The 13,388-nt window shown below is 43.7% G+C and overlaps 1 protein-coding gene across 1 annotated transcript in view; it reads right to left on the reverse strand.

The window, feature by feature from the left end:
- The window catches only part of LOC311224372 (uncharacterized protein), a 19,349-nt gene extending 17,570 nt beyond the window's left edge, over positions 1 to 1,779 (reverse strand). Inside the window, exons 1-4 of the mRNA XM_084309339.1 lie at positions 1,686 to 1,779; positions 1,397 to 1,599; positions 567 to 844; positions 1 to 257 (exon numbers count right to left, since the gene is read on the reverse strand). The exon at positions 1 to 257 is cut by the window's left edge and continues 72 nt beyond it. Of these exons, the coding sequence (XP_084165465.1) occupies positions 1 to 257; positions 567 to 844; positions 1,397 to 1,599; positions 1,686 to 1,698 (751 nt within the window). The 5' untranslated portion in view covers positions 1,699 to 1,779. The remainder of the gene's footprint in view (positions 258 to 566; positions 845 to 1,396; positions 1,600 to 1,685) is intronic.
- Between the last annotated feature and the right edge of the window lie 11,609 nt (positions 1,780 to 13,388).

Raw genomic sequence — 13,388 nt, forward strand, 5'->3', positions numbered from 1 at the left:
CCCACGACAGGTGCGTGAGTTTCTGCAGACTGTTCAGCATGTGGTGGAAGACGGGCATGGGCAGCGCTTTGCGGGCGTCCGTGATGCCCGCCTCCTGGTGGTACAGGAGATACTTCAGGTTGCACAGATTCGACACCGCGTTCATGAACTTCGTCGGGCTGTCGAGGCGCACGTTGCAGACGCTGAGGCGAGTCAGGCGCAGCTGAAAGTGTCCCGTCAGGTCGCTCCCCAGCATGGAGTCGCTCCAGGCGGTGTTCCTGAATGAATGAATGAATGAAAACTTTATTTAACAGATTGCAGAATGGGTACAATACAGTACGGCTCAATACACACAATTGTTAAGGGGATGCAGACCAGAGAAAGACTTTCGTCTTGTTTACATCAGGGTCCCCCATTTTCAATTCATCGTATGACATACACAACATACATGACATTTATGGCATAGGGACATACAGGTAGTACTGTTACATTTGTGACATATACGATATGCAAATAATATACAGTAGTACCGTTACCCAGAGATCCTAACAGAGATTATATACATAATGATGGGGAGGCGACTGTACCTCACTCCCAGTCGGTCCAGGTTGGGGAAATTCAACATGTTATCGAAGTACTTCTCCTTGTAGACGCGGTCCCCGCCGTCCGTGAACACCACCGACGCCATGTTGGACAGGTACTTGTTGAGCCGCTTCCAGTCCTTCTTCTTGACGTGCTCCACCGACACGGCGGCTCTGCGGGCGCGCAGCGTGTTCCAGAAGCCCGAGCTGTAGCGCCGCCACTCGCGCAGCACCACCGTGAACTCCTTCCACAGCGACGGGTGGTCGATCAGCTTCTTGAAGTACTTGATTGATTGGATTGATTGAAAATGTTATTAACAGATTGCAGAATGGGTACAATACACACAGTACGGCTCAATACACACACAATTGTTAATAAGGGGATACAGACCAGAGAAAGACTTTCGTCTTGTTTACATAAGGGTCCCCCATTTTCAATTCATAGTGACATTTATGACATACATGACATACAGATAGACAGTACTGCTACATCTATACATTTATGACATACCAGATTTACAAATACAGTATTGTTTTTGATACAAAAATAGTCTAAAAAAGAGAGTATATACATTTGACGAAGAAACTGTACATTGGAGGAGGTTGGGTAGGTGGGTTAGGTAGGTGGGTTAGGTAGGTGGGGTAGGGTGGGTTGGGTTAGGTAGGTGGGGTAGGGTGGGTTAGGTAGGTGGGTGGGTTAGGTAGGTGTGTGGGTTGGGTTAGGTAGGTGGGTTAAGTAGGTGGGTTGGGTAGGTGGGTGGGTTAGGTGTGTGGGTTGGGTTAGGTAGGTGGGTTGGGTAGGTGGGGTGGGGGGTACTGTACATGTGAATACCGACCTTGCAGCAGGTCCTCACGGCGTGCTTCTCCTCCGTCGCCAGGTAGGTGAACACACACACCCACACCTCTGGTGGCAGCTGCGGGGACTCGTCCATGAGGAGCATTACCTCCTCGTAATGTGTCCGGATTCTCCTTTTTCTTTTTTTGGCTACCTTTCGTTCCAAACGAGACTGTAGCGCCGTTGTCCGAAGACAAACTGTGCCTGTTAGAAAGGGACGTTTCAGTTGGGCACGAAATATGATAAATAGTTCTGTGCGACACGAATTATGGATGAAGCTACATGCTTACCTTCGGTTGTCATAGAATTATGTTTGGGTTCTTGGCCCGCCTTCGCCGCACTTCCTTTCGTACGACTTTGTCGCGCCGGAAATTACGTATTTTGTTTGGGGAAATGATGAAAGGGTAAGTCTTCTTCTGTGGTGCCGATAGCGAGCTTCTTCTGTAGTGGGCTGGGAGTGCTCCCCCTGCCGGTGTTATGTCGCGTTCTGCATCGTTGCACCCTCTGTTTATTTCAACCAGGAAGACAGGTTAGTTATTTTTTTGTATATATTTTTTCTCTTAAATCATACATTTACAGAAACACGAGACATTTTATTAACATTTAGGCATTTATAATATATTGATGATCAGGGTTTACATCAGAGAAATAAAATCAAATATAAAACTTAGTTTATCGAGACACTACAGGTGAATAGGGTAAAAAAAATTAACTAATAGATATCACAATGAAACTTCGCCAGTTGATTACTTATATTAAGACAAGACTTTTTTGTATTACAGGTTTTCTGAAATTGTATGTTTAAATATGCAAATGGCGCATGATCTACTTAAATATGCACAAATTTGCATATAATTCCAGGACAGAAATCTGAACATTGGATAAAGCCATTTTCAAAATTATAGTTTCATTTTGTTGACATATTAGAGCCAATGGTTATTACAGAGGGGATTTTGGATATCTCTTTTTATCACTCCATAAATCAGAAAATACTCCATTGTCCATTTTTCTGGTAAAATTCCATATTTCGCCATGTTTTTAGGAATAAAATGTGATATAAATCAGGGTATGAATGCGATATCAACAAACCCTTCTGTAAATACCTTCAGAACATAGATATGAATATAACTGGAATGTTTGGTGTATGTGAGTGGTACTGAATTGGAGATTTCTGGCTCAGAGTATGAGGAGAAACTCATTAAAACTCATTTTTGGGAAAACACCTTCAAAGTTCTGTATTGTAAAATGCCATAATTTTTTTTAAACAGCTATTTACAAACACAATACATAATCAAACCATTAGTAATTGACAACCTAAACACATGCCTGATAACTGAATAATAATAATAATAATAATAATAATAATAATAATAATAATAATAATAATAATGTTATTGAACTGAACAGAACTACACACAGGCTACAAACAGTGTAGTACAATGTAGTACCCCCTAATGGCAAAAAATATTTGAATAGATATCACTATGAAACTTCCCCAGTTTGTTATGTACATATAAACTAAGAAAAAATATATTGCAAGTTTTCTGAATGTTATGTTTATATATGCAAATGAGGCACTTCTCCATTAAATATGTGCACATTTATGGATGCAATAAGGCAAAATGAAGTAAAATAAACAACTAAATGTGTGTTATTGACGTTTTATTGTCACTAGTTTCATAGAAGACATGTTTAGGAAGCAAAATATAACAATCTCAAAATCAACAAAAAATGTGCCTATTCACCTGGGGTGTCTCGCCTTACGATTAAAGCGGCACGGTGGTGTAGTGGTTAACACTGTCGCCTCACAGCAAGAAGGTCCAGGGTTCGATTCCCACTTGGGGACCAGGTTTCCATGATGCCAGGTACTCAGGTGGGGTATCTCCCAGGCCCTTCTGTGTGGAGTTTGCATATTCTCCCCGTGCTCGCAAGGGTTCCCCCCCCCCCGATAATATAAACCCAATGGAAAAACATGCACAACAACAGATCGCTAACGCCTTGACGAAGATGGGCAGGAGCACTTGGATTGGTCCCCGGGGCACGGCTCACGTTGACGCCCTATCTGCTCCCGGCTGACCATGGGGGGAAGGACAACGGGATGGGTTAGGCGCAGAGACTCAATCGCATCGGCGACTGAGAAAAAGACAATGTGTGTGTGTGTGCGTGTGCGTGCGTGCGTGTGTGTGTGTATCCCGGTGTGTGTGCCACTCCAATTGCATGTCCAGTTCGTTGCATGCCGAATAAAGACCCCTAAAGAGGTCCTGCATTATTATTATTATAGATTGGTTTTGCATGTCATTCCAAAATACAATACTGAAATCACATTCACAAAAAATTATGTTTAATAGTTTCCACATTTTCATTACAGAAACACAGCACAATGGATCAACTTTTAAAATAAAATGTAAATCAAGTAACAGGGGTAACAAGTATGATACTTCTGTTACCTGGTTTGTAATCATATCATATAATATACCTGTGAGGGGCAGACGACAGACCACACTGTGTCACGTGACATTATAAGTCCAAATGTTTCCAACAGGACATATTTAATTAGGTCTGGTTTTATTCCAGACTTGTATACTGAAATCTAAGGATCTGATGTTGGACTTTGAAGAAAATGGTCCGTCTGTAGGTATATGGGCACTTTCACTACTGGCCCCGTCTTTTTGCATTGTATCCATCTTCTGAATGTTTCTATTGTGTTATGTAAATAATATATTGTCTATATTTTTTTTCTTTCTCCCCTTTTAGTTTAGGTTATTTACCATTTAGTGTGACTGTCATCTAAATGGTTGACTGTGTAAAGCAGCTCGACATCCCTACCCACCTTCAAAACCGCTCTCAAAGAGCACCTACGGAAGGCTGCAATTCGAAACTGGCCCCTGTAAATATCCAAACCCCCTCCAATGTACAGTTTCTTCCCCCTCAAATGCATATACTCTCTTTTAGAAACTCTGTATCTTAAACAGTACTGTATATTTGTATATCTGGTATGTCATAAATGTCTGGATGTAACAGTACTGTTTATCTGTATGGTGTATGTCATATATGTCACTATGAATTGAAAATGGGGGACCCTGATGTAAACAAGACGAAAGTCTCTCTCTGGTCTGCATCCCCTTAAGAATTGTGTGTATTGAGCCGTACTGTATTGTACCCATTCTGCAATCTGTTAATAAAGTTTTCAATCAATCAATCAAACTTTATTCACCAAATCTGGTCTGTTCTACTAGATGTAGTTTGTGTGGTGTGTCCTTGTCAGTAAGTTCCATGTGTTTATGGAACCACGAAAAAGAAAAATTTTATGAGTTATATTTCGGAATTTCTTTCCAATAACACTAACATTTGACAGATATACCACTGGACACTGAGATATTTAGGGGGTTTAAACTATATGACTTTGTAGGAAAACACGAGTATGAAATTCACACCAAAACAGCCCAGGATATGTTCTGGTAAAACCCTTTGATTAATATGATCAAACTTTTATTTGAAGTGTCATTTACTGAGTGTTAAAGGGACACTTAATGAAAATAAAAATAAAAGATATATTTTGCACATAATCTCACACACATTCAACAACTCTAAACAGTTTTGCACACATTCATCTAGGTCGACTTGACCGTTATCTTGAGAGAAAATGACATTGAATCCTGGTGTTAATTACAGCACCATGAAAGGATAAGGCAGCAGTTCCTACAAGACAAGGTGTCGCTATATTCATTTAATTGAGCTGTAATTATTATATTACATGTAAATATAATTAACACAACACAAGGAGTCGATGTCCCCGATGACATCACTGTGGTGGCTATAATTCAAGTGCCCCTTTAACCCTTTCACTGCCGCACTACCAAAACGGTTAACCCTTTCACTGAGATCATTACATCTATCAGATTCACACTCTACTGTCTCACCCACTATAGTCCAGCCTGTCTCACCCACTATAGTCCAGCCTGTCTCACCCACTATAGTCCAGCCTGTCTCACCCACTATAGTCCAGCCTGTCTCACCCACTATAGTCCAGCCCGTCTCACCCACTATAGTCCAGCCCGTCTCACCCACTATAGTCCAGCCTGTCTCACCCACTATAGGCCCGACTACAGCCTGTCTCACCCACTATAGTCCAGGCTACAGCCTGTCTCACCCACTATAGTCCAGGCTACAGCCTGTCTCACCCACTATAGTCCAGGCTACAGCCTGTCTCACCCACTATAGTCCAGGCTACAGCCTGTCTCACCCACTATAGTCCAGGCTACAGCCTGTCTCGCCCACTATAGGCCCGGCTACAGCCTGTCTCACCCCACAGGGCCGGTGGCCAACAACATCCTCATGTCCTGAACCCAGACGGAAAGAAAAAGGCAAACCACACGTTTTGCTTGCAGTTGCTCTTTAATATAAACGTACACGATAATACTCCCATCTACACCAGAACATACTTAATCCCTTATCATTAGCTGCCCTCTTTTACACACACACAAAGATAATTCCAAAATAATTCCAAAACAACATAAATAAGATCATGTAAATCTGTACAATCAAAACCTAGAATTATAGTTGTGAGGAAGATACGTTGGGTTTACAAGCCACCCCCCCCCCCCCCGGCACATGGAAACATTTGGTTTATTTTTAGCTTAGCTTATTTAGCTTATTTTTATTTGGTTTACATATTTGGTTATTAATAATAATAATAATAATAATACTAATACTAATACTAATACTAATACTAATACTAATAATAATAATACAGGGGGGGGGGGGGGGGTCGTCACATGGTCTGTATGTAGTTTCCTGAGGATTTTCCAAGTAAGCCAAGGGAAAAACTATTGGGGCAAAATTCCATATATAAGGGTCCATATCTACCATCTTTCCCAAACGGCATCATCGTTTCTTTTTTGAAACACTTACAAAGTACTGATCAAGTACCTAGGAAATTACTGAACAAGTAATGATTAAGTACCAAGGAACTCATGAGGTAATGTGTTTATCAACAAATAATCTGGGGAAGTTAAGTAGAAGCTATTCTGGAAGGATTTATTAACACTTTATTACATGGCGTTTTCACATTCGCCGAAATGCTTGCTTGTGATTGGTCAATAGCGCTCGTCAGAGGTCCGTTATTACTCGATAACGGACCTCTGCCGAACAATAATGACCACTGTGCGCAGCTGTTCGCAATCAAGCCCACTGACTGCATCAGTGCAGCCAATCAGACACACCTGCCGACTGCACTAACAAGCGGAGTGTGTGCGACGATGACAGCGGAGCCAGAACAGAACTGCGTCTGCATTTGATCTCGTCTTGTCGATGTAAAATGAATTAGGTATATTGTTAGTAAGTTAGCCATGTAATAAGCGGGATAATGTATAGCTATACTCGATCATTGTCGCAAAATAATTGACCTTCACTGCGTTTAGAACACCTCGGCGAGGCGCCTCTGTATTTTAAACTCTGTCGGTCAATTATTTTGCGACAATGACCTTGTAGCTATACATTATCCCTTACTTATTGAGTAACTAATGGTTAATAGGTGGTTTGCTAACTGTATCGAGTAACTTGATGGTTAATGGATAGTTTATTAACACTTTATTGAGTAACTGATGGTTAATCCATGTCTCATTAACATATAGTTCATCATTAGTTAGCGTTGTTACCCCAACATATTGTTATACGTTGACGCCTATGCATTCTGACATTTCACAACGCCCCCATCAATGGTTTGACTTGGTCCCCCGATACGGTTTAAATCGACCATTGTGACTTCACACATTAGATCACAGCAGGGGGATCTCAAACTTCTCCAGCCTGGGATCCAAAGTGGGAGCCATGACTCATCATCACATACTGGTATCCTCAGTAGGGGCCCTGACTCATCATCACATACTGGTATCCTCAGTAGGGGCCCTGACTCATCATCATCACATACTGGTGTCCTCAGTAGGGGCCCAGACTCATCATCATCACATACTGGTATCCTCAGTAGGGGCCCAGACTCATCATCACATACTGGTGTCCTCAGTAGGGGCCCTGACTCATCATCATCACATACTGGTATCCTCAGTAGGGGCCCAGACTCATCATCACATACTGGTATCCTCAGTAGGGGCCCTGACTCATCATCACATACTGGTATCCTCAGTAGGGGCCCAGACTCATCATCACATACTGGTATCCTCAGTAGGGGCCCAGACTCATCATCACATACTGGTATCCTCAGTAGGGGCCCAGACTCATCATCACATACTGGTATCCTCAGTAGGGGCCCAGACTCATCATCACATACTGGTATCCTCAGTAGGGGCCCAGACTCATCATCACATACTGGTATCCTCAGTAGGGGCCCAGACTCATCATCACATACTGGTATCCTCAGTAGGGGCCCAGACTAATCATCACATACTGGTATCCTCAGTAGGGGCCCTGACTCATCATCACATACTGGTATCCTCAGTAGGGGCCCTGACTCATCATCACATACTGGTATCCTCAGTAGGGGCCCTGAATGGAACGTTTGTGTAGTTCTTTCATCCAAGCCGACCGGCTGTAACCGTTGGCAACCACCTTCAAAAGAAAATGCCTATTTAAAAAAAAAAAATCGCGATCTCAATTCATAGACCTATGCGATCTCATTTCAAAATTATAACGATCAAATATATTTTTTTTTAAATATATATCTTTTTTTACTTTACTTTTTTTTAATTATGAAAAACAGGAATCGTAGCGGCTAGGTGGGGCGCAGTGGGCAAGGCGCTCGCCACCAACGCAGGAGATGCTGGGTTCGAGCCCAGCTCTCGGCGTTGCTACCAGCTTGGCTGGTCGTTCATACTAATACAATTGGCAGTGTTAGGGGGTGGGAAGCTGGTGGGTGGGGATCGGACGTTGTTGTCAGGATCCTAGGCCCGGTCATGGTTGGACGGGTCAGGATGGTAACTTTGAGCAGTGCTCTCCACCTGACAGTGGGCAGTACCCTCCACCTAACTTTGGGCAATGCCCTACATCTGACATTGGCCCTCGGCCTGATATTGGCGCCCTACCACCCTCTAGTGGTCACAAACAATTGGTGCACGCTACAATGACAAATATCTTGACCACTGTATTAACAATAATTAATTGTGTAATCAATGTGGTGTCCTGGTGTGTGCTGTCATTGTCTTTCCCTTCCCTGGTGGCGACATTCCTCCAGTTACCCCCTGTTCCTCCACGTCGTGTCGCATCGTTCTCCCTCTAGTAAGTCTTAGTGTTTGTTGTTTTGTATTGTGAAGTTTGTTATTTAGTTTCTGTATTTTCCCTGTATTGCACTGGATTCTACAGTAAACACCCTTCTCCAAGCTTCACTCCTCGCCTCTGCCTCCTCCATTCTTTCCCTTTCTGTATTATTGCATTCTACCTAACCCCATCGTGACAGTTGTGGACAGCGACTCCTACAGGTCGGTTGGTGCGCCTGCGCAGTAGAATCAGGAAGCGACGGGGGCGGCGTGTCCCTCCCACGCAGACCCTCGCCGCTGAGAGATCGCGCTGTGCAGGTGAAAAGATACCGGAGGGGACACGTGATGCAAGGCTTCGTCCACATTGCAGCCGGCTTGTGGGAGGCATGGCCTAACAACGTTCGAGACAGGGGAGGGTAGAATTGGACAATACGAAATTGGGGACGGGAGAAAAATAGAAAGAAAAAGTAGATAAAAAAAAAAGAAGAAAAATAGGAATCGTGATCTCAATTCTTAAGAGAAAAATCGTGATTCACATTTTAGCAAGAATCGTGCAGCCCTCATTTCTATGCAGTGGTATAGCGGGTAAAACGCTGGAAAAGCATGATATTACCATTCCACTGTGACTCGTTTACAAGATCCAGTAATTAGACACCAAATGATTACATCTGTCAATATATTTCTGTTGTTTCTTCCAGCATGGAGCAAGATTCTTGAAAAAGGGCCTCTATTCCCAAAGCTCCGGGAGTCGGTCTAACGAGCCCGGGTCACGGTGGAGAATTCAAGGTAGTGCCAGTGTACTTCAACCGTATCAGGGACACCCATGCATATTCACCTATAGGCGTAGCTCAACCGACTTCGTGCCAGTCAGATTCAGGAGTTGTATGGGGAAGGAGTAATTTTTTATATTCTGCAGCTGTCTTTTGGAACAGTCTGCCCAGTGACCTGAAGATTGTAATCAGTGCCGTTAGATTCAGGTCCAGCCTGAAGACATGGCTCAAAAGGGACTATAATTAACCCAGATACTCGGCTAAAAGGCACCCTTACATGTTTTTATGCGTCTATGTTATGTATATGTGATGTGATGTCTGTATGATGCATGTCTAAGCATTTCGTTCCCCTACAAGGACCACAATGGAAATAAGCTCCGAGCTTTTTTGTGTCCATCCTTGGCAGAACTGCTGAGGGTTGAGTCTTATTACGACCAGGCCAAACCCCTACTGGAAACTCTGCAGAACTTCACTCTCTTCCAGGACTTTGAGAAGAGGCCCAACGACCCCAACCGCTTCTCCAACCGTGGGGGAGCTCTTCTTAAAGAAACCAAGGAGAGAGCGACGGTTCAGAAGATACTCCCAAAGCTGAAGGAGGAGCTTCCGTTCAGCGACAGAGTTCTATGTGCGGGGTGAAAAGGTCATGGCCTATATCAGCAGACAGTGGGAGGAGCATGAACACCAAAAGAGCAAAGTGAGGCGGCCGGGTTGTTAAGTTAACTTCTACTGCAGCCTTTACGGTAATCTGTGAAGAGGTGAATGGGCGCTGTTGTTGTGCGTCACTTGTTTTGGACTGTACGGAGGCTGTGGCCACTACGCTGTGGAGAGCGTGAAATAAACTTGAATGCAAAGAAAACAGTAGTCTTATTTGCAACCTAACATGGTAGCAGAGGATGTCGGCCTCTAACGTTACTAACTACAGGCTGCCGCCTGGACTGGACGAAAAGACGTCTTTTGAGAAGTGGAAGAATGAAGTGGAAATATGGAGTCGGTGACGGATTTAGTCAAGAAGAAACAAGCGTTGGGTGTTGCTCTATCGTTGACGGGTAGGGCGAGGGATACTGCGTTAGAAATACCTGTCGATGATCTAAATAAGGATGATGGAATGACAACTTTGATTCGGGAACTTGACATGGTGTTTTTGAGAGAAGAGAAAGAACGGGCTTACGAAGCCTATTCGGAGTTTGATCAGATTTCGCGAGAAGACGGCGTCTCCATGGTGGACTATATTGTTGATTTTGAACAGAAGTACAACCGGATCAAGAAATTCGATATGGTTCTACCCGACGCTGTTTTAGCATTCAAACTACTGGATACAGCAGGCCTCGACATAAAAGACAAACAACTGGCATTGACTGCCTGTGGTAAGCACACCTTTGTTGATATGAAGTCAGGACTGAAACGTATATTTGGAGAAAAAACTGAGAAAAAGGCAGGGGCCATTACTGTGAAGCAAGATGCAGCTTTCTACACAGATCAGAGACGAGAGCAGCAGAGGCGGGAGCAGCCGAGAGCTCAAAGTGGACAAGTTAGAGGGCCATTCGCAGGCACAAGTCCGCTTGATAAATTTGGAAGACGAACGAAGTGTGGGATTTGCCAGAGCACATTCCACTGGGTGAAAGATTGCCCAAACAAGAAAGAATATGTAAAGGTGACGGAAGAAAATGAAGAACCAGATGAGTGTAATATAACACTTTTTTCTAAGGAATCGGATACGGAAATATTCATGGTTGAGGCTCTGGGAACGGCCGTCGTTGATACGGCGTGCACACGGACTGTATGTGGTGAAAAATGGCTGGATAACTATGTTGGGGGACTAAATGAGAAACAAGTCAAAGGATTGGTTAGCACAGAGAGTAGCAAACCTTTTAAGTTTGGGGATGGGCGAGTTGTACATTCTACAAAAAAGGTCAAGATACCAGCCAAGATAGGAGAAGGAGAAACAAAACAGAAGTATTGAAACAGAAGTAGTCTCATCTGACATCCCTTTACTGCTCAGTAAAACGTCGCTATAGAGCGCAGGAGCCGTGTTGAACCTGTAAAACGATACAGCTATAATGTTTCAGAAACCAGTAGCTCTGGAGTTGACTTCATCTGGACACTACTGTCTGAACATACTGGATAAAGAGTCCCCAAGTGAAGCATATGAGAATGTGGTGCTGGCCACCACAGAGAATATGACCAGTGTGGAAAAACACAAAGCTTTACTTAAACTTCACAAGCAATTTGGACATGCATCAGTTGATAGACTGAAGAAGCTGCTGACAAATGCTGGAAACACGGATGATGAATGCACTGCTATTCTAGGGGAAATAGTAGGAAAATGTGAGATACGTCTCTCAAGTACAGCAAGGCTAAGCCCAAGCCTGCTGTTGGTCTGCCCATGGCCTCCAGGTACAACGAGACTGTGGCAGTTGATCTACATGAGCTAGAACCAAATGTGTGGTACATACACATTATCGACCACTTCACTCGCTTTAGTGCGGGTAGCATCGTGACCTCAAAGAAGCCAAGTGTGATAAGTGAAAAACTTTGTACATTCCTGGATCAGTGTCCATGGTCCACCTGAGCGTCTCTTCAGTGACAACGGTGGAGAGTTCAATAATGAGGAAATAAGAGACATGGCGGAGAACTTCAACATCGAGATCAAGACGACTGCTGGCTACATTCCATGGAGCAATGGTTTGCTGGAACGCCACAACCAATCCCTTACAGAGATACTACTGAAGGTAAAACTTGACAAAGGACTTGACTGGAATACGGCTCTTGATTGGGCACTCATGGCAAAGAACACAATGCAGAACGTGCATGGCTACAGTCCACATCAGCTGGTGTTTGGACAGACCCCGAACCTTCCCTCTGTGTTTGTTGATCAGCCACCTGCTTTGGAGGGAACTACAATGAGCGCATGGGTGGGAAAGCACATAACAGCATTACATGCAGCAAGGAAAGCTTTCACGGAGGCAGAATGCTCAGAGAGAATCAGACGAGCTCTTCGAAAGCAGCTTCGTCCAACAGATGAGAAGTATGAAACAGGAGACAAAGTGTTCTACAAAAGGACAGACTGTGTTGAATGGAAAGGCCCTGGGGTTGTGATAGGGCAAGATGGGGTGGTGATTTTTGTACGTCATGGTGGGACATATGTCAGGGTTCATCAATCTAGGCTGCGAAAAGTGCACCCTGGGGAAAGTAATACTGTGGGCAATATCGATGTATCTGTTACTGATAGTGATGTGCCTGTTACTGACAATGATATGAATAGTAACAGTGGGGACATGCCCGTTACTGATGGTGATATAAATGGTGACATGAACAATGACTTAGAGGTAGCGGGTGTAGCAAACCAGGATATAGATAACTCTCATGGGATCAATCAAGAAGATTATCACCAGACAGGCATAAAGGTAAAAAACCGGTCAGACAATCAGCTTTGTGGATAATGTATCAGGTGTTCCTCACACAGCTAAAGTTATGGGACGAGCAGAAAAGGCTACAGGAAAACACAGCAACTGGTACAACCTACAGTACTTAGAACCTTTTCACATCACCGGTACTATGGGGTCAGATGATCTTACTAAAGTAGACCATTTTCAGGTTAAGCCACTAGATGGTGTAGAACTATGCTCTGATATGCAGGACAATGATGTATTAGTAACAGAGGGTGTATCATTTGATAAGGCTAAACAAGATTAAATCAGTAGCTGGAAGAAAAATTAGGCGTTTGAGGAGGTGAAAAATGTGGGTCAAAGACAGGTGTCAACGAGATGGGTGTGTACGCCTTAAAGAAACCCCTGATGGTATCATACCCAAAGCGCGGCTAGTGGCTAGGGGTTTTGAAGAATTTAACACTCAAGATCTACAGAAGGACTCGCCTACATGCTCATCAGAGTCCCTTCTTAGATTACTCATGTCAGTTCTGTGTCAGAAAACATGGACATTGAACTCTATGGACATAAAGTCAGCTTTTCTTCAAGGAATGGAGCAGTCTCGGGATATCCACATCCGCCCTCCTCCT

Source organism: Notolepis coatsorum (assembly GCF_963971535.1).
Source record: "Notolepis coatsorum genome assembly, chromosome: 2".
Taxonomy (NCBI): Eukaryota; Metazoa; Chordata; class Actinopteri; order Aulopiformes; family Paralepididae; genus Notolepis; species Notolepis coatsorum.